The following is a 24,109-nucleotide window of genomic DNA, read 5'->3' as shown; positions in this document are numbered from 1 at the left end:
AAAGCAGAAATCAACAAGCCACAGTGAACCAGTGGCAGTTTATTATTTAGGGTTGACCAAGGCAAGTTCTATGCGATTGTTTCTCTCACTAACAAAAGCGAGAATCAAAAATGTTTGCAAAAACAAATATGCTCACAGAAATCTAACCAGTACTCTATACAATCACACACTTAAAGGCCAGAAATCTTCTCAATCAGAAAAACAGAATATCAGCACAGAAAAAAAGGAAGCCAACGAAAAGAAAATAGCATTTATTTGATACTAACTCTGCTTAAGTAAACGGACCACATTTAAATGGGTCTAGTGTATGGGTTGTGCTTAAAGATCCATTATGATTAAACAGTGTACCGTGGAAAGTTCATACTCTTCTTGAATGGTAATCAGTTGAATGGTAATGGTTTTAAACAGGCAGGCTCTTTAAAAGGTGGGAGTCTGTGATTCTATCCCAGTTCCCTTTTTGTTAAATTCAGCAAATATCTCCTTACTGTCCATGTGTGCGCAGCCTTGGCTCTGTAAAAAGGGTAACAAACATAGTCGGACCAAGCCACACAACATTATTCCAGGCAAACAGCAACAGCCGTGTTCGTGCTTGTACCCAGGATAGAGGAAAGGGTATGGATGTAGAAAGAGAAAGGCAGCGAGAGCGAGAGGGATGGTAAAAAAGGAGCAAGGGAGGGGGTGGGGGGTATTTGTTTGAGTGTGGAGTTGAAATATCAACAAACAATCTTTCTCCAAAATCGCAGATTCCACCTTTAAAAGGGCAACACATTTTAATTTGGAGATGAAGGGTTTCAAAACTTGTACTGTAGCCGACCCAGACATCAGAAGTAAAAACTGCGATGGAATGATGCCGTTTAAGGTAGCAAAAGTAAGAAGGAATGTCACTTTTTGACTGCAGCAAAAGAAAAGGAGACAAGGCTACAACAGATGAAGGCAAAGACATGTTCCGTTTGTACCACCTAAAAAGAAATATGCATCTGTTCAGGCCTTCAAAATGAAAACCTTAAATTATTTTGGTTCATCTTTTAAACTGTATGCACCTAAAAGATAAAAAAAAAAAATGCAGCTAACCTACTGAATGCAGTGCTTCATTCTAGTAAAGCAATTCATTTAAAAATTAAATACACAATAGAACTAGTCCACACTCATTCTTGATGTTTCACACAGACGTTTCTTTGTAGGTTGTTCTATTTCTGTAATTATAAACATTATAAACACTTTGGCCTTTGTTTCGTAATCAAAACTCACACATGAGGCTCATATAAACTCTATGGGCTACACAGGTACAGTCCAGCCAAATGTATCAGTCCACAGTTAGTATCCTCTTTGATCATATAATGACAGTCTGAATCTCCACCTCCTCTGGGGAGGTGATGACATATTCCTCTTGCTGCTGCACCATCTGTATTCCCTCCTCCACTGCTTCCTCTGTGGTAACCATAGTAACGGTTCCGTCTGCCATCTCCACGGTGCCCGCCGTGGCCAGTAGCGTGCCGTCACTGATGGCGGAGGCCAGCGTCATGGCCACCTGCTCCGTCAGGCTCTCAGGTGTAGCGATGGTGATGGTGTCACCGCAGTCAGAGATGGATGCGCCCTCCTCGTTCATCGCCACATTGCGCACAATGATCTGGTGGCTGCCTGTGCCGCCGGCGGCATGTGACTGGCTGACGATTCGCTGCACCACTTTCATGATGTGGTTTCCCATCTTGCAGGGTGAGGTTTGATATAAAAAAAAAAAAAGGTAGGAGAAGAGTTGTAAGATAATGAAAATACATTTAGCAATTCTTATCAGATCCACACTCTGTAACTGCTATAAATCATGCAGACGTTCTTGTGTGTGTGTGTGTGTGTGTGTGTGTGTGTGTGTGTGTGTGTGTGTGTGTGTGTGTGTGTGTGTGTGTGTGTGTGTGTATACTGACCTCATTTTGGCTGTCTTGAATGAGTGTAACCTCTTCCTCCCGGACCTCCTCCTCTGTTTGAGTCTAGGATGACAGAAGCAGAGCAAATACAATTAATGACAAAAGTTAGCAGTCTGTTACGCCAATCATTAATAAAGTGCATTCAATTAGCTTCTTAACAATAACTGGAATAAAAAAAATGAATAAAAGGGGGAAAAGTAATTTCTTATATGTGGTCTAAATCTAGTCATGATATCAACCTCAAAAGAAATAATTAGCACAAAACAAAAAATTATAAACATTGTTTATGCATGCTGTTTAGGTAAGTTTAAGTTGCTGTGGTAAAACTTGTTATGCAAGTCATCTACATAAATCACCTTTAGTTAAGTCCTTCTAGTTTGCACTAAAAAAAATAAAGATAGAGTAAACATTTGCAAATGGCTGCAAATTCAGTTGCTGCTCTACAGTTCTACCACAGCGTTAATCCAAGGGTTTAAAAGTAGCGTAGTCCTTTGTAGGCCTTTCCAGCCTTGGCGGGCCCACACGTTTAATTTGTCTTTAACAAGAAAGGGCACTTTTTTCTGTCTTTAAATTGTTTCTCTGATATGAATAAGCTAAAGACCATCATTTGGAAACAATATGTAAGGGGTAGTGCTGACTTCTAATGAATCTACTGGCCCATCCTACTTCCAATATTTGGACCATGCAAATACATTATTTTTGTGTTGGTATTTTGTTTTTGACTACCGTGTCTGTCAGTCACTCATTTACAAAATAATGTAGAACACAACAAATGCTGTTGAAGTAGGCATTTCCATTCCTGTCAATTCAGTGTATGGTTACTCCTCTCTGATATAACCGCACGTATCCTGTTATTGATTACTAATTAAAAGAAAAGGAAAAAACAACAACTCACCATCAGATAGAGGTGCTTAAAAAAGTTTGATGCCAAAAAATTCTACTTACGATTTACATGATGCACCCTGAAGCTGTGATGTAAGGAGAGAAACTACACATTCTCTTAACCCTGCTTCCCTGTGTCTCACCTTGATGATGTACTCCTGTGTGTCTGCCACCACTGAGGAGAATTCCACCAGGACAGCATGAGGATCCTCCGAGTTAATGGCTTCTGTAGCGAGGCTGTCCACCGACGCCTGCTCCTCCGTTATCGCATCCTGCGGCTCACTGGAATCGTCCTTCTGGCATCCTCCTGGTGGAAATTACATGTTGTTGTTATGTTTGTCTGTCAGTGCTACAAATGCTTTTTTTCCTTCAAGTTTTGTTGTCTGTCAAACAGACAGACCTTTTGCACGCATGTGCCGATTGAGAGTCCCGTGTTCAGCAAAGCCTCGCCCGCACTTTGGGCACTTGAAAGGCTTCTCTCCGGTGTGATGGCGGATATGTCGCACCAGAGAGCCTTTCTCCCTGAAGCCTCTCAAGCAGAACTCACACACATAAGGTTTCTCGTCACCATGGGTCCGCTGATGCACCTGCAAGGCATTCTGAGCAAGACAAAGAGATCTGTTAAGAGCCTTTCATTGTGTCTGAGTGATAACTTGGTCAGAAACTAAACAATGAACTCACCTTGGTCTTGTAGCCCTTGTTGCATCTGGCACAGCGGTAGGGTCTTTCATCTGAATGGGCCCTCATGTGCTCACGTACATGCCCGATGGTTTTGTACAGCTTGCCACACTCACCACACTTGTACCTCCTCTCACTGACGTGGACTTCCATGTGTTTCTTCAGTAGGTAACCAGTTAGAAACTCTTTATGGCAAAGTGTGCACTTAAAAGGCTTGTAACCTGCATAAAAGAAAGGATTACACAGAGAAGAACGAAAATATTTTTTTGGCCAACAAAAGGTCCATAAAAGTTCCTGAAATTTGAAAGGTAATTCTTTTTCCCAAAAAAATTAAATTAAATAAAAATAAATAAAAAAAAAATCGGTCAGTGTACAATCAACCGCTTTCTTTTGGTTTCACATTGTTCTCAAAAGTTGACCAAAAGGATAATAAGAATGGAGCAAAGTCATGCTGTGAGTCATTATTAATAGTTATGGACTTACCCATATGGCCTTTGACATGAAAGCGGAAGTAATTCAGCCCCTTGAAGGAGCGATTACAGTGTGGACACATGTGCAATTTTAAGGTTGTTTGATCATCACCATCACCTGCTTCCTGCAAAAGAAACGAAAAGCAGACAAGAAGACATTAAAAAAGCTAAAAACTAAAGCTAAAAAAAAAAAAAGACAAAAAGAGTGCAAATAATCATTGCAACACCAGCCCAAGCTCTGCTGAGAACTGGTTCAAATGTTGCCAGAACTGAATGCTGAATGCAGTGTAGAAATCTTGGCAGAAGCAAAATATGATCTGATCTCTGCAGCTCAGAGCATCTCAAGAACAGGGCGTGGTAAAGACTTAACTGAGCTGAACACACAGCTTACTAACCTCTAGTTTCACATCAAATGACAATTTTAAAAGTCACTCAACAACAAACAACAAAGTTTTTGTCAGCGACTCAAAAATTAAGGTTTCAATATTGAGTAATAGTGTTCTCCTTCTATTGGGGTCTGTGATGGGAGCCAGCACTTTTATAGTAATGGTAAGCTAATATTTAAAAAGGACAAACTGAAAACATTGCAGAAAAGGAAAAATAAAATTGTCAAACCAATGTTGACCCTGTTTTCAAAGCACTGCAAAACATCTAACAACACAATGAAATGCAATAAATGTACTGGTCAATCCAAATGACTCTTTCCTTACCTCTGCCTCCATCTCCACAAACTCTTCTTTAACCTGGATCTCAGTGATACTCTCATCAGCATCAGGGCACTCAGAAACTACTTTATCCATCTCCTCAGTTGCCTGCGAGGTCTCCTGAACCACGGCTTCTTCCGTCCCCAGTGCAATGCCCGAGTTGATAATGGCCTGGCAGATGAGGTTGTTGCCTGCTGCTGCAGCAGCAGCCAGGGCTTCTGCTTGAGATTGCTCTACTACAACCTGGCCAGAGGCAGAGCAACAGAACAACAGAAAAGGTTGGATGAAAGTTACAGGCAAAACACTCTCATACCAAATCCCGACAACTCCACTTTTTCTTTACCATTGCAAAAATGTACCAAAAAGCATTTTAAGGAAATTAAAGAGTATGTGTTTTGTGCGAGTTATTATCAGTTACAGCAAATACAGGACTTTTAGCTAAATGTGCACCCTTTCTTTACTCACCTGTTGCTCCTGCGTCGTTCCATTCACCTCCATTGTGAAGTGGACCTGATGGAGGACCTCTTGGGAACCAGCCTCTACCACGCTGACAACAGCAGTCTGAGCCTCTACCATCTCCTGATCCTCTGGCTGTTGCTCCACAACCACTACCTCCTGCTGCTGCCCTTCCACTGCAGCGTGATCATCTTCGACTCCTGGACAATTCAAACAAACCGGTCAGTGACTCAATTGATTGTCACTTCCTTGGGCACTCAAATCTATTGCATTGTCAACTTTTAAAATTCTCAAGTATTTCATCGATCGCTACAGCTCATTTGCTTTGATAGATAAGATTGTGCCCTACCCTCATCAGCACAGACACACCTAGGGCTGGGTATCATTCAAAGATTTTCGATACCGGCACCAATACTCTGACTTTGATACCGGTTCCTAAACGATACTTTTTTTTCTATTCTAATTTTATAAAATGAAAAGAAATTACAACATTGCGGCACAAATCTTTTTATTTATTTTTCAGCTCCTACTACGCGAGCCCTGTCTCTGTGTAACAGAGTTTTTACTGCCTGCCTCTACGACGTGTAATGTTACACAGCCAATCACAAACATTATTAGATCTTGGTAGAAGCATGCTGCATGCTTATTGGCTCTCGGACGCTGATAGGATTCACTCCTTAGGTATTGAAATTGGGTATTGAATGACGAGGCATTTTTCGATACTCAATACTTTAGGGGCAATTCGGTCTGTGCCTAAAAAGTATTGAATTCGGTACCCAGCCCTAGACACACCTGGCACAAGATAACAGCTCCTGCTGTATAAATCTGACCTTTTTGTACTCCATCTTTGCTGACCAAGATCTCCTTGTACTGAACAAAGCGGATCTTTTCTGTGCAGGGTGTGAGGGCCTTAAGGTGTCTGGTGAGGGCACCCGACTCTCTGAAGGACTGGCCACATAGGGTACAGCGATACGGCCGCTCATCTGCAAGAGAACAGGAAGAAAGTAGTGTTATCATCAAAATGTATTAGAGGACATCCATTCAAGACAAAAACAGTCCCTGTTTACCGGCTGTACCTGTGTGACGACGGTTGTGACGAATCAGGGAGCCTTTTGTGCGAAATGAGGTCCCACATAGGTCACATGAGAAGTTCTTCTGGTCACTGTGAGTTTTCAAGTGAGTTCTCAAGATGTTGGTCTGTTGGGTGAAAATAGAACGTATTAGAGAGACAATACAAGCAATAAAGTGTGATAAATACCCTGCCTGGTAACAATTAGAAGATCTCATGTTACTCATCTCAGGTACTAGGAAATAAAACCCACATTTTCTCATGAAAGACACACACACACACACACAAATTATATGTATGACTCACTGTTTTAAATGTCTTGTCACAAAGTTGGCAAATGTAGCGTCCTTCTTGGTTGACTTTGTACACAGGCTTGTCACTGTCAGCATTGTCAGATAAAGATCCTTCAGTCCCATCTGAGTGGTCAGTGACTTTGAGCGATACATTTTTTTTCCTGCGACCTCGACCCAATATGCCACTGCTTCCATCTGTTTGATAAACAGACAAAATAACAAATTAGTCTTCCCGCAGATCTGAGATCTAATTTACAGTTTGAAATTATGTTGACTAGTCGATAAATGTATTAGTCAATCATCAACAACAATCGGCAGCTTTTTTCTTTTTTTTGAGTTTACTGCTTCAGTATTATTTCAAGCAAAAATATATGTGCATTTAATACTTTACTTTGTCATATATTGGAGTAAACTGAAAATATTTGGTTTTGGAGTGATTGTTGGATAAATTAGGCAACTGGAATTAGTCACCTTGTCACCTGCAGGAGATTATAATGGGCCTTTTTTCCCGATTTATCGAGAAAATAAATGGCAAATGTATTGATAATAAATAGTAAGTTGCAGTTCTAATTTTGACCCACCATTAGTGGCCTTCACTGGTTCATCTGAGGATGCACCTTCAGCTGTTTTCACCTCTGAAGAACTTCCATTGGCTGCAGTAACCTGGCAAAACGTAGATAAACATTTGGTCTACCTCTGCTGTTTATAGTGTCTCCTGCATATAAACCCACACATCACAGTCCACACCTCTTGACTGGCCTCCTGGCTGCTCGCCTCCCGTGACTCCACACGTTTGCAGTTGTGTTGCAGCTTGTGCTGGATGAAAGCCTCCAGCGTGGAAAACTCGGACTGGCAGCGTCCGCACTTGTGCACATCTTCATCTGACAGCACGGAGACATACACATTACAGAATGAGACAACTTCACTAAGTATTTGTGCGGCCAGCTACCACCTAGCTGATGTAACGTTAAACCATTCTAAAGACTGCTGACTGGCTGGAGTAAAGCTACAACTAACGCTAGCTAATGTTGTTACTAATGGCTGCTAGCTGCTAGCAACAATTCATGATGGAGGAAGTTAGCTAGGCCCAAACACAATATCTGATAAATATTTCAGTCTTGTTTCACCCAGAAAAATAACTAACCTTCATCTCCCAGTGTTGTCTCAATGGTGATCGTCTCGTTGCCGTTCGTCGTTTGCTCCCTTTCTGTTTCTGCCGTATGATTATTTTCTACATTCATGTCGTTCGAATTCTCCGTCTCTGTCGCAACGCCGCCACAAGGGGGGAAAACATGGCGGATTTACGACCTCGTAGTCATAACAACAAAAGGGCGCGTGCGTGTGTCTTTTCACTGACAGATGCAAGAATCGTGTGAAATATATATTTCAGTATGTTCCAAAATCTTTCTGAAATACATTTATATATAGATGGCTTCCATTCATCCCCTATGTATATGTGATAGCCTATATAGGTTAAATGATTATTAATAATATATTTTTTAAAGTCATAATGCATGTAGCCTATGTTTTGCTCTCACAGATGCTTTAAACATTATCTGCATGTTCAGCTGTATTCATGTAAGATGGATGGTACAGTAATGTGGAGACGCTTTCTTAAACATTGGAAACATATCCAACAGCAAAAAGGGACTATCTGGTTAAATAAAGGTTAAATAAAACAGAAGCCCACCCTCCTAAAGAGTTTTGGCAGCAGGTTGAAAGGAGATTAGGGGCCCATAGTGCATTTTTCTCCTTAAATGGCCCCTAAATGTTTAAAGTGACCATGTATTCAATGATGATGACATGTGATTAACCAACACACAGAAGTAGCAACTAGAGGTCAGTCCAGGCAGCAACTTTACATTCAACACTTGTGTAATTTGCCATGCAGGGTAACTGCATCAAGAAACAAAGAACTTAAAACTGTACAATGATTCTTGTTCTGCATTCCTTTCTTGCTGCAATTTAAAATAAATGAAATCGTTGAAAAGAAAAAAGAAAACATGTAAAAGAGGGATACAATTTACAGAGAGACCTTTCTTGCTGCAATTTAAAACAAATGAAATAGTTGAAAAGAAAAAAGAAAACATGTAAAAGAGGGATACAGTTTACAGAGAGATGCAGTTTAGAAAGAGGAATAATTGGGTGAGGGGGTGTCATCGCATAAACCCGTGACTATGTTTAATTTTTTTTTAAAGATAATGTTTTACCTGTTTATTTCTGACCAGTCTTGACCTCTATTTTCCCAGTGCCTGACATCCCTTCCCTTTTATTTTGGATGAACATGACTCATACCAGCATTTTAAAATTATAAACTTGTGGATTCCTCTTCTTATAAGCTTACAGTACGTTAAAAAAAACATATAAAATACAGATAGACAAGATAGGTAAGCACAGGAAGATCTGGTTGATAGTGAGGTTTATCTCTGCTGGATACCTATTCACGACACAAAAGTAAACAACAAACACTTTACGGCAGTAATTATGGCTTCGCACTTTAGCAGTGTGTTGCAGCTGACAGATCTCGATGATTTTATCACACCCTCTCAGGTAGTTGAACTATTCTAACATGTCATAACATCGGCTTTATTTTAAAAAGACATAGGTAACGCTAATAATTCACTTCCTTTATAAAAGCAGTCGATAGCGAAAACGTACCGACATAGCATTCGTGGTAACTGTTAGCTAGCTAACAGGGGTCTTAGTCAGTTCTACAAACCGGCTGTGTAAGAGAACAACTAAAAAATAACCACAACCATGAAACCCGCTTGACAAAAGCGTATGATAATGTAATACTAACTAATTGGTTTAACTGTTACTGATCGCAAACCCCGCTAATGTTAAAAACATAAAATGCCTGCTAGCTAAGTAGTTAGCTTGCTGCTAATGTTAGCAATGATGTAACTACGGTGAAATAGTAGTGTTGGGTGATAATTTGGTTTTAGTGGATATAGATATTAAGTTATACTTTCACTCAATAGACAATACGTTACTGCAGCTTGAGTTATTGCCCAACTTGTCTAACTGAAAGTCCTTGAAAAACTGTAGACCTGGTATATGTCACTTTATATTATTTAGAATCACCTGCGATATAACGTTATGCAGGATGGTGTGACACTGATCATTTGCGTTTTGAACTCTCATTTCTTACCTGTCGCGATGAATTTACTCATTTCTTGTGATCTTTGTGAGGGTGGGGGGGAATGAAATGACTGTTGAATCAGTCTAAAAAGGTTGGTCTATCTAAAACCCGAGTGTTGACTTTTTTTTGTCTGGTATTTTATTTCGTTACCTGCTACTTATTTATTCTAGTTTGTTCTTACCCAGTTCTGTCTGGTACCTGTGGGTGTTGTTATAAATTGCTGTGTTTATCTTGTGCATAAAGTTCATAAAAAATTAACTCAAGTAGGTTTGGCTTACATGTGTGGTTTCTGTTGCAGGAATGTGTAAAACCTATTAAAATAGAGAAGAAACAAGGTAAATCTTTGGCCAAGATTCAAATAGAAGATGATGGCAGTTACGTCCAAGTCAACCAGGTGGGCTTTAAGGCTTAATCAAAACCTGCGTGTTAAGTAAAATTTAATTATTGCACCACAATTTACCCTGAAGTTATTCACCTCTTGTGTTTGCAGGATGGTGGGAAGCAGAAGCTGGAGAAAGCAAAGATCTCACTGAATGACTGTTTGGCCTGCAGTGGCTGTGTCACCTCAGCTGAGAGCGTCCTCATCACGCAGCAGAGCCACGAGGAGCTCTTAAAAGTGCTGCGCAATAACAAGGTAGAGATGGATGTATGTGTTTGAATGCTTGTGTAGTATGTGTCTGGTTATTGGTGCTTTTGCAGCCTTTTGAATGTAATAGTAATATTTTTGAGTGTCTCCCTCCACAGTTAAACGCGACAGAGCAGAAGGTGGTGGTGGTGTCGGTGTCACCGCAGTCCAGAGCCTCCCTCGCAGCATACTTTGACCTCAGCAGTAGTGAGACAGGCAGGAGGCTCACATCCTTCTTTAAAGGCCTTGGTGAGTGCAAAATATTACTTTTTCTGTTCTATTTAAGTCAAACAGCACAAAGTAAAACAGGAAATGAAAATAATGCAGACAAAGTCACTTCTGAAGATTATTATCATTATGGCAGGGGTTCATCATGTGTTTGAAACAAGCTTTAGTCGGACCTTTAGCCTGCTGGAAAGCCAGAGAGAGTTCGTGGAGCGTTTCCAGAGGAAGGAGCAGGACAGCAACAGACTTCCCATGCTGACATCGGCCTGTCCAGGTATTCCACTACAAACCCTGTATGTTTTAAGGTTGGAGCATCCTGCCATGCAGGCCTTTGTTGCGTGTCAACCTCATTTGTCATATTCGTGGTGGACCACATAACTTATACTTAATAAAAGGCAAGAGGCGGCAGCGAAGTTCACTGTTGTGTAATAATACTTACATTTCTTATTATTATTTCAGTGTTTGCTCAAATACCTCTCCCTTCGTGTACGTGTGTGTTGCTCAGGTTGGATTTGCTATGCAGAGAAGACCCATGGCGAGTTTATTCTTCCATACATTAGTACCACTCGCTCCCCCCAGGCGATGATGGGCTCTCTGGTTAAAGGCTATTTTGCTGAACAACAGGTACCGGACACATCAGAGATTGCAGTCAAACAGTGTGCTCCACCTCATGGAGGTTAAAGTGACTTTGACACTTTTTATTATATATATTACTTAGAATAATGAGTTGAGCTGTGTATTGTGTGTGTTGTTAGGGGTTAAGTCCACAGCAGATCTACCATGTGGCAGTTATGCCCTGCTTTGATAAGAAACTTGAGGCCTCGAGGTCAGACTTCTACCTGGAAAAAGACGAGACTCGAGAAGTGGACTGTGTCATCACATCTGGTACAGGAACTACTCTTATGATGCTTTTTTTTTGGTCTATATGAATGTGGAGTATCTTCTCTTTTATACTTTTCTCATGTCTTGTGTGTAGGAGAGGTTCAGAAAATGCTGGAGGAGAAAAATGTGTCTCTTAATGATGTGGAACCTGCACCCCTAGATACATTGTAAGTTCTGTGACATTTTGTTTTTGTTATCCGTCGCATGACTTTCCAGAAGAATAAGTGAACTCACACACTACATATTATTCCAGGTTCAGCAGTGTGAGTGGGGGCGAGTTCCTGAGCCATGCCGGAAGCGGGTCAGGGGGTTACCTCCATCATGTCTTCACCTATGCTGCTAAGCAGCTGTTTGGAGAGGAGGTGAAGGATCTCACGTACAAGATCCTCAGGTGAGTCTGTCTCAACAACTTTAAGAAGCCTGCTTAGTGGTGTTTGTGGAGGCTCATTATGTCTGGAACAGTCAGACTTAAATTCAGTATGAATGAAGAGCTGTTCCAGTTCAATGATCCCAAAATGCTTGTCGATAATGCTTAATTATAATGTCACTCAGCCAGGCGTCTAGCGTATTGATGTTGTTTGAGAGACTTTACATGTGCGGATCGAAGTATACCAGCTTACTGCCAAACCCTGTTTTGCTAACTTAACTCCTCTGCCACAGGAATAACGACTTCCAAGAAGTGACTCTAGAGAAAGATGGAGTAGTCTTGTTGAACTTTGCTTCCACGTACGGATTCCGTAACATCCAGAACCTGGTGCAGAAACTTAAGAGGGGGAAGTCACCTTACCACTTTGTGGAAGTTATGGCCTGTCCATCAGGTAAAGTGAAACATGCAGATGTGAACTCTTCCTTAGTGTGAGCCATTGTGTTTTTGCTTGATTGGTACAGCATATATTTGCCACACCAGAAAGAATTTACTACTACCATGTGTTTTCAACTGGCCTCACGTGTCATAAATGACATGCTTGTTACATATATGTGCACATGGAAAATATTAAATGCAGTGGTCAGTCACATCTGTGGAAATAGACAGGCAATTTAAATACATGCATCGAGTTATCGGATGGATAACTGACAAGCACAACTTGCAGAGAAGTCTCACCAGCACTGCTTTACTAATTTGATATTTGCCGATGTTTGCAAGCAAATTAAAACAATAAACCCAGCATGTTCCCCTAACCTTTTGTTATTATGCAGGTTGTCTAAATGGTGGTGGACAGGTGAAGCCCAAACCTGGTCAGAGCCCAAAGGAGCTTCTCCAGAAAGTTGAGGAGCTCTACAAGGCAGAGCGCTCCCTATCACCAGAAGATGACACCCGTGTGGCCGAGCTGTACCAGTCCTGGCTCCACAGTGTAGGGGAGGAGAGAGCCAAAGAGCTGCTGCACACACACTACCACCCTGTGGAGAAGATGAAAAACGGACTCACTATGAAGTGGTGAAACAAGCTTTTGCTACAATCCATGATAAGCGCATCATTTTTCAGCAAACACTGACTACAGAACCGTCCAAATATAACTGACTTTTTCTGTCTCTCTTCAGGGTTATGGGCAAAGTCAAATATAAGCAGTTTTGATGTATGCCAATAACCTGTTAAACCACTTCTCCCCTCATCTAAAAATTGTGTGCCTGGCAAAGTGGAAGATAATAGGCGTAGATAGTAGACACAATGTTGAAGCCAAATTATTTATTTGGTCTGATTATTTGCCATTACAGTATACTGCTGATTGTCCTTTCAAATGTATAGTAAATCATTCATTTGTTTGGGACCTGTTACACTTGAAAATGTGAGCTGAAATAACACAAAGAAAAGTATAATCATTCCTTATTTAACTCATGATTGATTATATATATACATACATACATACATACATACATACACATACATACATATATATATATATATATATATATATAGAAAAATAAAAACTTTATTTAATTCTAGCCATTTGTTTTGCAAAGATTATTTTTTGGGCTTCTCCGCCTTTAATTGATAGGACAGCTAGGTGAGAGAGGGGGAAGACGTCACAGGTTGGATTCAAACCCTGGACCTCTGGCGCCTGCTCTACCCACTGAGCCAACCTGGCCACTTGCAAGTTTTTTCTAAAAGATCTCCAACAGAATAATGTTTCAGACTGATATCTTTTATTGAATAATCTTGACTCTGACTCTATATTACGCTCTAGCAAAGTGAGGATTTACTCACTTTGGGATGAAAAGCAATAATGATATACACTGCATGTACATTCTTTCTACCCTTGTACAACATATCATATTACTGTTACCAAAGGTATGTGTATGTGCAGTCTAAATTTACTTAAATTGTATTTTTACAGTAAATCAATTGTGTCCAACTGCTAATGCAAGAAAGAGAGCAATTGTACAGTATATATACGGTATGTCCAAACTGAAATTAGTAAAAAAGTAAAGTAAAATGCACTGGCAGTAACAAGGTTACCAGACAGAAAACAAACACAAACATTCAAAAACCAAATAAGTTATAAAGAAATAAAGCGTAGTTTTCTCCCAAAACCAGTTATTTAAAGCAATAAATACACAAAACACATTAGTATTGGTATTAGCAGACGTTACCTGGTGCAGTTAGTTTGTGCGTAAGAGACCAGCCCTTCGTTAATTTAGCTTGTAGGAATATTTAATGAAAGCAGCTTTACACTGCCTTCTTTGTGCAGTCATTGTTTCATTATTACTTAAACAACACACACATTATGGTCAACCAGGTTCCCAGTAGTATACATTGGTTACATTGAGGGTTAGAGCAACACATAACACTCTACAGAGTTGTGTCTTGCTGCATTCAGTCATTCAAACTATCTCTCCTTGATAGTTGAGTATGTTCAGATCTCTGAAACTGGATCTCAGGGTCTGAGAAGCCCCCACTCCAAAGCCAACATGGCATGGGGAGGAAGCCTCTGCTTGGGCTTCTTAAATGTGTCCCTCTCCTTCCGCAGGACCCTCAGCACCTCTATGGGGTCTGTCTTTCCAGTGAACTTTTGTACTCCTTCCTTTCTACAGTAAAGGAAGAGGATAAGAAAGAAACAACAACTGAGAGTATAACACAAAATTGTGGCAGGAAATGTCCAGATTCATCTGGAAAGACAAGCTCATCCAAATAAACTTGTTTTACCAACATATGCTGTGTACTAAAACTACGAGAAGCACCAAAACAAGTGCAAAGATAAACTACATCCATGCCAAAACAAGAAAGTCTGAATCATTTTTTTTTGGCAATTTTTTTAAATTGGTTGAAAAACTCAAAATGGCTGGAGACATGTATTCACCAGGTTCATCCTCTCATACATGCTGTATATAAATATTCAAACTCACGAGAGGCGAAGAAAAGGGTTGTACTCAAACTCCTCCATTAGGGTAGAAGGCACTGTGGGTTTGTCATCATCATCTCTCGCCTGCGAGAACAAAAACTGTCAGGCAACGCAGCAAAATAAATATTTCTCAATTTATATTCAAAGAATAAAACTGGCAGTATTTTAGTTTTTGTCCAATGCCATGAAAAGACCATAACCAGCAATGATTGCTGGTTATGTAAAGCTTATTTCACTGTTCTATAGACCTCCATTGTTGTGCAACAACTATTGAAAACACTTTAATGAGCCAACTTCATTACCTTTAACGTGCACTGTAGTTTACCTTTGATTCAATCCCACAAACACCATTCTGTTGCCGGAAATACTCACTAAAAAACTGTACAAGTAAATATGTATTATTCCACGGCTGAAAATAGCCCCCAGCAAATGCACTATTTACTAATTTTTGGGTATTGTTGCAAAGACCTACATTTAATATACTATATACTGTAAAAAATTAACAGTCTATATTGTGACCCGTTTTTAAAGATTTACGTTGGAATCAGTGGGCTTGGGAGAGTAAAGTATTATGAGACAGACTAAGCACTTCTAAGGTTTTTTTGTCTTTTGTTGACAATAACAAAAATAGAGAATATGAGCTTTATTTTTTTAAGCAGTTTTCATTGAATTGCTCACCCTGGCCCAGCTCAGCATCTCTTTAACCTTTTCATTCTCTGGCTCCACCAGCATGGCAAATTTCAGGTTCTTAATGGTGTACTCGTGTCCACAGAACACCTTCTACAGATGAACAAAGAATGATTTTAAGGGCAGGATTTCTGATTAACTCACACACATAGCAGTAGAGTTTGAGTATCTTGGTCATTCTGGGCCTCTGGACATTTTTTAGATGTTTTGTACTATGTAGGCAGAAAAGAGAGCCAGGCTGCACTCAATCACCTCATTGTACGTGTGTTTGTTCATCACTGTGACGCAGTCTTACAGCAGTTCTTATCTGGGGTCATGTTAGCTGCCGATAACCCTGTGAGTGCTGCACACAACCACAACAAAAATATCCTATTTCCACAAACCGTGTCTTGAGGTAGGGAGCCCAGCACCTGGGTGAGATTGTGGTACATCTGTTCTGCTGTGCCCTCAAGAAACCGCCCGCATCCACTGATAAACAATGTATCCCCTAACAACCAAAAGAAAGGACAAGCGGAGGAAGAGAGAGAGTGGTCAGTCCCAGTCATCGCAATCACAATAAGAACAATGGACATCGTACTGGTCAACAAGGATTCATATCTCTAGCCACTCAAAATGAAGTTATATTTACAATTGATACCACATAACATGTGCTGTACAGGTATGAGCTGTGTTCAGAAATGTACTTCACAGGTTTCAACTGGTTCCCCAGCTCTTTATGTTTACAAAGACCTGTGAACACAGCAGGGGCGTCAGTGCACTCATCCTCCCAAACAAAGTAGCACATGTGCCCAGAGGTATGGCAGGGAGTGAATAGGCACCTCACATTGATGGAGTTAAACTGCAAATAGAGAAAACAAAATATCAAAAGACAACATGGCAGAGACCCAACAAAAAACAACAACAGTATTTTGTAAATAATGTTGAAAATGGAAACTGGAGACATTTTACTGTTCGTTTTGGGCACCTTGAGTTCCTGGGCGTCAGTTACTTTATCCGTCAGACCCCCGATCCGATCGTCTCCCCCATACACCCTCAGCCCAGGAACCTCCTTCAACAGAGCCTCATTCCCCCGAGCATGGTCCCTGAACAGTAAAAAGATGTTGGTTAATTATTATTAGTGATTTGTCTGGGTGTTCTGGTATTACTGATTTACTTTATTATGGCAAGGCTACCGCCCTCTTGTACCAAACCAGTGGTCTTACCAGTGATGGTGTGTGGTGAGGACAGCTGTCAGAGACAAGCCCTCTCTCTTCACTATTTCTAGCAGCTTTAAAAATACATGTATGTAACTTTTAGTCAATTGACAGGAATACAATCTGTGAAGATGACACATTTTTAATGTTCATCACATGGACCAAAACAGGAGGATCTGTCTCTCACCCGGTGTGGTACAGCAGGGTCCACAGCTACGGCCCGTTTACTCTGCTCGTCAATCACCAGGTACATGTAGTTGTCCTCCAGTATGGAGATCACCTTTACCTTCATGGCACCGTTAAACGCATGCGCACCACAGTGCGCAACACTTCAGAAAGAGTTTTATTAGTCAACATTATCATCCAACTATCAATATGCACCAGTTGTTAATTTATCACTGATACTGTTAGCTAATGAAAGCATGCAACTGTCTTCAGACTTCTGTTAGCAGGACCAGCGTTAAAACTATCTCTGGCTCTGGTGATGTGTCATAAAACTGAACATTTTCTACAGCTTGAACATCAATGGGAAATTAAACACAAGTCAATAAATGAACCTCCGTTACCTCAGTCTATCTGATATCGATTAGAGGTTGTTGTATCCTTGTCCGACTGTTATGGTCTGAAAGTTATTATTCTACATCTCTGAATTCAGACGATTCAGATTGTGAAGTTCTCGCGACATCATCGAGACATCATGTGAAATCCAAGACGTTTTAATCGAGCCGGAAACATTCAACAATGTCTTTCCATCTTGGATTTTGAAATAAAGGAAATTTGGTCTGAATGTTTTTTTCATAGATTTGTTTATATATATATATATATATATATACACACACACACATACATTTGCCATACAGTATTTTGTATGGTAAATGTTATAAAATAACCATATAATAAAACCATTAAAAAAGAAAATTTGATTTCCAAATTATAAAGATTTAAATCTGGATGTAAAATACTTTAATGGAATCAAAAGGTTAAGTACAAATTTTATTTTTATATAAAATATACAATCATATAAAATGTGACGCAGTTTATAAACTACCCAACAGGGTATAACTTAGTTGAAGGCCCCAACACACCCATGATGCATAGTGGTGACTACATGTTAATGCTCTTAATAATCCAATATAATATTAATGATAACAGTTGTAATTGGGCCAGTCTGCATAATGAGCCATTTTAAAGCACATTTTCAATTCAAGACTTAATTCCACTGACTTGAATAAATGTGTTTTATTGCTTTTTCCAAAGAACACAATGCAATATTCTTTGTAAGATTGTACTTTACATGCAAAAGAGCATTCACGGTATCTAACATTTAATGCTGACAAGCCAATAAGTAGACAATGCTTTGCTCACAAAATCCTTTTAAATAAAAAGGAAGAAATAAAAAGCATTTGTGCCGAATTTTACATCAAACCAACAGCTTCCAAAGAAATATGAAAATAAATGCACTCCTAAAGCATTGATTTGAATCTTTACAAAGAAATTATTCATCAATTTACAGAAATGTTACATATTTCAACATTTGTTCCTCAAGCAGTTCCCTGTCTTGTTAAAAATCTTTCAATTTTAACATTTTATGAAGTTGAGGTTTTTTACATGAATATATTACAACATAATACTAAATATACTCTTAAACTCAGATTTACAGATGAACAAATTTATTTTTCATTGATTTTAAATCATTCAATTAATGGCCATATATTACTTACAACTATCACACCAATATCCTCCAAACAAACCAAATACAACTACATGACATTTATAGCCATATCAGGGCTGAATATAGGGATATAAAATGTGTGCCTTGACTGAGAGTAAATGTAGTACATCTACCTGAATTCGCTTTAAAATTGAAGTGCAGATATTATATAGATTTCTGTAGTACTCGATTATTGACAAGCTGCAGTGTTGGAAGCAGTTAAGAAACAGTCAGCATGAGTGCACTGGCCATCACTCCTTGGGCACCCGGAAGCTATCTTTTTCTTTCCGGAGACTTCTCATGGTTTCAACCGGGTTTGTCTGCTTTACATGGTCTTGCACTGACTTCTCTCTGCATTAAACAAAGAACAAAGATCAAAGAACTGTAATTAGGTCTAAACAAAACTACTCCGACATATACATGTGTTGTAAGTAAATAAAATATAACTAAGAATGAAATCATGCTCTACATACTTTACTCTCATAAAGGGGTTAAATGTGAATTCCTCTGCCAAAGTGGACGGGATGGTAGGTTCTCCATTGCTGCATTTCTCCTACAGAAATTCAAACACAGACGTTAAGATTTTCAGTTTCAGGGGTTGATCATCTGAGGCAGTCATTGTTTGGATGTGACACGTCAGTCAAATACCTTTGCCCAAGCTAGCTTCTTCTGAATGACTTCATTGTCTGGTTCCACAGAACGGGCAAATTTCAGATTGCTGACGGTGTACTCGTGACCGCAGTAAACATGCTTAAAACACAAACAAACACAAACAAACACACCATTGTTAGCCAGTCTGCCATACAGCTTAGGTATACTTTATCAGAATGTGTCATTTTCAACACCCAGAATTGAAAATGTGTTGCATATCTCTGCTGAAGAAACCTCTTAAAAACATTTTTCAATAATACACGTTACCGATGGAGTACATATATTTACCGTTTCAGGAGGCAGGCTTCCCAGAATTTCTATCAAGGCTTTGTACATCTGCTCTGCTGTACCCTCGAAGAATTTACCACAACCAGCCATAAACAGCGTGTCGCCTGCATGGAAAAAAAAAAAAAAATCCTTAGAGCATTAAAAAAGGTCACACATACAGAGCTTGCATCAATACATATTTGGCAAGCTTGACAGATTTAAAGTGCTCATATTCTGCTCATTTTCAGGTTCATTATTGTATTTAGAGGTTGTACCAGAATAGGTTTATGTAGTTTAATTTTCAGAAAACACCATATATTTGTTGTACTGCACATCGCTGCAGCTCCTCTTTTCACCCTGTATGTTGAGCTCTCCGTTTTAGCTACAGAGTGAGGCATCTCACTTCTGTTCCATCTTTGTTGAGAGTCGCACATGAGCAGTAAGTACGGCTATCTAGTCAGTTGCAGAGTACGAGGGCGTGCCACTCTAGCAGCTAGGCGAGCATTATAACGTGGGTTACAAAGTGACGCACGTTCGTCACGGAAGTAAAGGCTGGACTACAATAGTGCTGTTTGGAGCAGTTTGTGAACAGTGTTTTCTCTGGAAGATGGTAAGTTCCTTTGGGGTGGACTTTGGGCTTTTTCCACTTTGTAAACCTATAATGTGCACAAAAAAGATATATAACAATAAAGGAAAGGGAAAAAGCCAAAAAGCATAATATGAACACTTTAAGGCTGTTGTCAGAGACTTCATTGACTCATGGTATTTATTTGTGCAATACATCTGCAGATTACATTTCACTAGAATTATACCTTGTGCCTGTACGATTTCTTGTGAAGGACAAAATATATGCATCTGATGTGATTAAAAACATACCTGTGAAAACTGCTGGTGGCTCGGTGCTGTTTTCTTTTGTCACATAGTAGCAGATGTGACCAGTTGTGTGACATGGTGTGTACAGGCATTTGACATTGAGCGATCCAACCTGGGAAAGAATGACACCGGTGAGCAAACATCACTCATTTGAGGCTTATTTTTGGATGGTAGAATAGATTGGTTGATAGTCTTACTTTGAGATTGTTGGAATGAGAAACTTTCTTTGTAATAGCATCAATTCTGTCATCTCCTCCATAGACCCTCAGTCCTGGCATTAACTTTATCATCTTCTCATTTCCACTAGCATGATCCCTGAGAGGGGGAAATTATCAGTGTATTGTTACTATTCCTCAGCAAACGTTTTATGCAGATAGGTTTCTTAGCATACTGGCATTTTTGGCTGGTTAGCTTGAGAGTTTTCAGAATTCTGAAAGAAGGTAAAGTCCGCACAACAGCTCAACGCTCCGAAAAATACTTTAATAGTGCAAAATCAGCAGTGAGCGGTTATACAGACTATACCTTCTTTCTACATTTACTTTTTTTCCCTGCACCAGCAACTACATGGATGCGCACTACATCGTCTTTTTCTGAACTAGTTTTCAGAATTCTCTCATGAATATATAAAAAAAAATGATAGCCATTGTAACACTATATGTAAAATAAAATATTGACTTAACTTATAGCTTACCAGTGGTGATGAGTGGTCAGAATTGTTGTGAGTTTTACACCATGTTTTCTGACAGCTTCCACAACCTGTTTAAAGCAGGAAATGGTCAAACTGGAGTAGTGCCTTAATGATTAAATCAAAAGAAAATGAATCACCAACAATTTTGGCAATTGCTTGAAACCTTTATCCAGCAAAAGTGCAAAATATTTGTTGGTTCTGGCTTCTCATATGTGAAGATATGCTGCATTGTTTCGGTTTTATATCATTACAATTGAATATCTGTGGGTTTGGGAGTGAAGAACTTCAAATGCGCTCAGAAAATCTCTGATGGGAATTCTTCACTATGTTTTGACATTTTACAGACTAAAAGATTAGTCAAAACAACAATATACAGTAATAAGCATTAGCTGTAGCCCTAAATGGAAGTCTTTGCAAATGATATTACTGTACTTTTACTTAAGTAAGATTTGGAATGCAGGATTCCAAATAAAAGTACTGCACTGGATTATTAATGCAAAAACAGCTAGCAGCCTTTTGATGTGGCAGCTGGTCAAGGTGGAGCTAATTTTAACTACTTTACAAAATAGTGGTTGGTTTAATAATACAGCAAAGCCAACGGTCCATATAGTAGTAAAAGTATAAGGAAATGCTTGAGTAAAAGGTACCTCAAAAGTACTACAATATAATACACAAACCTTTATTGGCTCCACAGGGTCAACAATAGCTGCTTCTCTGGAGTCCACATCAATCAGGAGGTACATGTAGTTGTCACTGAGTGCAGGGAGAAGTTCAATCCTCATATTTGCTTGTTCTACCAGAGAGGATTTCCTCACTGCGCTGTGAAGGAGGGCAGCTGCTTGGGCCTGGACTTCCACAGGTGCTTCATGAGAAGATACAAGTCAATATTCTCATATTATTATCACTACTATCATAATGTCTACAGCTTATTACTTTACATTTAAGTATTATACTATATGTACTTTTCCTATATTGTGTTACTGTACTACTCTAAACACCCCTCCCCCCGGTGTGTTTATATATAGACTAGTCTCGCTTTAAGAATGACATGAGGACACCGTTTGTCTTAAATAATTAATTTTATTCCTATAAAATATTCTGTCTTCATGACAGGCACCCTTTCCCTAGAAATATTATTTTATGGAGCCACAAACAACACCAGGAAACTAATGGCATTAAACCGTGACGTTAGCCATTGGCTGGACAAGTATGAAACTGTAAGTTAAGCTAACACGACAACAACATAAAGTAAACAACGTTAGCTTCCATGCTAACTTTAAAAATGCATTCATTTTTTTCACCTAGCTAACTAGCTGCCACAGCATTGATCTAACTTGACTGTTAATGGGGATTGCTGTATGTAATTAGGTGCAAGTGTTTGCTAAGACAGGCCAGCTGTGCTCACAACCCTCCTCTTCAGACACGACAAAAGAAAAACATTAGCCGTTCGTAACTAGTTTACATTCATGTAACTGCACAAGGTAACATGCTAAGCTACATGTTTGCACAGTGAAAAATCGTGACCACGTACCAAATCTGAAGGCTGTTGCAGCTCCAAGCAGAGTGCAGGCACCCCCTACTAGTGACTTCAATAACATAGCAACAGCCGATAAAGCGTTATCGCATTCACGTAAACCAGAAAAGTTTAGCTCGGTTTAGTTCCGCGTCCGTCCCTTTTCAACTTTAACCTCCCAGGCTCCACCAATCAAGTCTGGGGGAGTAGATCAGGAATATTCAGTTAAAAACTCAAATACATTGGTTATTTCTGCATTTTTTGAACGACGAATCCATCAGTATACAGTATGGTATATGTGGGGGATATTTGATATTTTTAGTCCTGATAAACTTCTTAAATAGATTGATATAACAGCTTTAACTTGATATTTTGAGTTTACTGTATGTCCTTTCAGGCTTGCCGTAGGTTAATAATCTCGCTTCTGGGACCAGTGTCGGTCAAAGTTTGGTTTAACTGGTGCTGACAGCTTCAGACTGGCTCAAACGTTCACATTTCTCCACAATGGCAGCACGAAATATATCTCGATTCTGGGAATGGGGGAGGAAGATAATTTGTGTGGGGAGAAACTATGCCGACCACGCCAAAGAGCTGAAAAATGCGATTCCTACAGAGCCCGTCCTATTCCTTAAACCACCTTCTGCATATGTAAGAGAGGGCTCCTCCATCCTGGTGCCCATGTACTCCAGTAACCTGCACCATGAAGTGGAGTTAGGAGTGGTCATCGGGAAAGGGGGGACGGCCATTCCTCAGTCCACCGCTATGGAGCACGTTGCAGGCTACGCTCTGTGCTTGGACATGACAGCCCGGGACGTCCAAGACGAGTGTAAGTCCAAGGGTCTGCCCTGGACCATGGCTAAAGCTTTTAACACCTCCTGTCCCATCAGCGAGTTCATCCCCAAAGAGCGCATCCCTGACCCGGGGAACGTGAAGCTGTGGCTTAAGGTGAACGACCAGCTGCGGCAGAACGGCTGCACCTCCCAGATGATTTTCTCCATCCCCTATCTTATCAGCTACATCAGCGAGTTCATCACCCTGGAGGAGGGGGATCTCATCCTGACCGGGACCCCGAAAGGAGTCTCCGCCGTGCAGCAGCATGATAAGCTGCAGGCTGGGATCGAGGACATTGTCACCATGAGCTTCAGAGTGGACAGACAACACCAGTAGTAAAAACAAACAAAATAAAATAAAACAAAACACGAATGACTTTAGGCGAACTAAATACACAGATTCATGAAAAGAGATTGTTTTACTTGAAGGTTGAATGTAATTATTTTTAAATATATTTTCAATATCTGTGTGGATCAGCAGATGGCAGCGCTGTGCCATCAGCACCATATTTCTGATGCTGCATTGTGGCCAGTACTTGAATAAAACACAGTTTGGTAACATTGATTGATTTCATGAGTGCACTTCTGATCATTAGCTACTTAAACCAGGGATTGTGAAAAGCATGTTTTTATTAAATAAAGTTAAAATAAAAATGTATAATCAGCAAAACGATCAAAGGGTATGTTATTATTGTTATTGAAGATAGACCAGTCAGTGTTGTACTTTTATAGATATAAAATGACTAGATTGATATGCATTAAGAAGTATTTAAAAACTTTATAATCTGTATATACTGAGTTAAATACAGTGGTGGAAGAAGTGCTGTGATGTCCGTGAAAGTACCGATACAACGGTGTAGAAGTACTTTGTTAAATTTGAGTAGAAGTACAAAAGTATTAGCAGCAAAATGTAGGCATCAAAATTATTCAGAATGACACATTTCACAATAATATATGTTATATAATTGTATTTTTTTTTATATAATTATTGATGCATTCATTTGTTCATCACC

The 24,109-nt window shown here is 39.7% G+C and overlaps 5 protein-coding genes across 6 annotated transcripts; 2 read left to right on the top strand and 3 right to left on the bottom strand.

The window, feature by feature from the left end:
* Positions 1-236: 236 nt before the first annotated feature.
* e4f1 (E4F transcription factor 1) lies at positions 237-7,773 on the bottom strand. Its single transcript, XM_039825268.1, has 14 exons — positions 7,616-7,773; positions 7,219-7,352; positions 7,053-7,134; positions 6,485-6,666; positions 6,186-6,306; positions 5,940-6,092; positions 5,119-5,309; positions 4,660-4,896; positions 3,963-4,074; positions 3,483-3,700; positions 3,202-3,400; positions 2,945-3,108; positions 1,920-1,982; positions 237-1,705 (listed from the first exon to the last, which is right to left on the bottom strand). Exons 1-14 carry the CDS (start codon positions 7,710-7,712, stop codon positions 1,331-1,333), a joined length of 2,328 nt encoding a protein of 775 aa, XP_039681202.1. The 5' UTR covers positions 7,713-7,773; the 3' UTR covers positions 237-1,330.
* A 1,142-nt stretch (positions 7,774-8,915) lies between these two features.
* On the top strand, positions 8,916-13,165 carry narfl (nuclear prelamin A recognition factor-like). The gene is made up of 11 exons (XM_039825748.1): positions 8,916-9,021; positions 9,912-10,007; positions 10,104-10,247; positions 10,358-10,487; positions 10,603-10,737; positions 10,969-11,087; positions 11,219-11,348; positions 11,440-11,512; positions 11,599-11,736; positions 12,006-12,163; positions 12,543-13,165. The coding sequence occupies exons 1-11, from the start codon at positions 8,956-8,958 to the stop codon at positions 12,782-12,784; spliced, it is 1,431 nt and encodes a 476-aa protein (XP_039681682.1). The 5' UTR covers positions 8,916-8,955; the 3' UTR covers positions 12,785-13,165.
* An 812-nt stretch (positions 13,166-13,977) lies between these two features.
* On the bottom strand, positions 13,978-17,261 carry LOC120575115 (hydroxyacylglutathione hydrolase-like protein). 2 transcript variants are annotated; one of them, XM_039825746.1, is made up of 9 exons: positions 17,130-17,259; positions 16,751-16,892; positions 16,573-16,637; positions 16,335-16,452; positions 16,100-16,208; positions 15,754-15,857; positions 15,362-15,463; positions 14,688-14,767; positions 13,978-14,369 (listed from the first exon to the last, which is right to left on the bottom strand). In XM_039825746.1, exons 2-9 carry the CDS (start codon positions 16,853-16,855, stop codon positions 14,219-14,221), a joined length of 834 nt encoding a protein of 277 aa, XP_039681680.1. In that variant the 5' UTR covers positions 16,856-16,892; positions 17,130-17,259; the 3' UTR covers positions 13,978-14,218. The 2 variants fall into 2 exon arrangements, with proteins under 2 accessions (XP_039681680.1, XP_039681681.1); XM_039825747.1 differs by lacking the exon at positions 15,362-15,463 and having other exon boundaries at positions 17,130-17,261.
* A 516-nt stretch (positions 17,262-17,777) lies between these two features.
* LOC120575138 (hydroxyacylglutathione hydrolase, mitochondrial-like) lies at positions 17,778-22,442 on the bottom strand. The gene is made up of 9 exons (XM_039825779.1): positions 22,285-22,442; positions 21,431-21,615; positions 20,757-20,821; positions 20,263-20,380; positions 20,069-20,177; positions 19,214-19,317; positions 18,923-19,024; positions 18,748-18,827; positions 17,778-18,625 (listed from the first exon to the last, which is right to left on the bottom strand). The coding sequence occupies exons 1-9, from the start codon at positions 22,349-22,351 to the stop codon at positions 18,526-18,528; spliced, it is 930 nt and encodes a 309-aa protein (XP_039681713.1). The 5' UTR covers positions 22,352-22,442; the 3' UTR covers positions 17,778-18,525.
* Positions 22,443-22,634: 192 nt separating this feature from the next.
* On the top strand, positions 22,635-23,766 carry fahd1 (fumarylacetoacetate hydrolase domain containing 1). The gene has a single exon (XM_039825780.1). It carries the CDS (start codon positions 22,771-22,773, stop codon positions 23,431-23,433), a length of 663 nt encoding a protein of 220 aa, XP_039681714.1. The 5' UTR covers positions 22,635-22,770; the 3' UTR covers positions 23,434-23,766.
* Positions 23,767-24,109: the final 343 nt, after the last annotated feature.

The sequence above is a fragment of the Perca fluviatilis genome, chromosome 15, assembly GCF_010015445.1.
Source record: "Perca fluviatilis chromosome 15, GENO_Pfluv_1.0, whole genome shotgun sequence".
NCBI lineage: Eukaryota > Metazoa > Chordata > Actinopteri > Perciformes > Percidae > Perca > Perca fluviatilis.
Note: the sequence above shows the minus strand (reverse complement) of the source record. Positions and strands in the feature narration are given on the sequence as shown.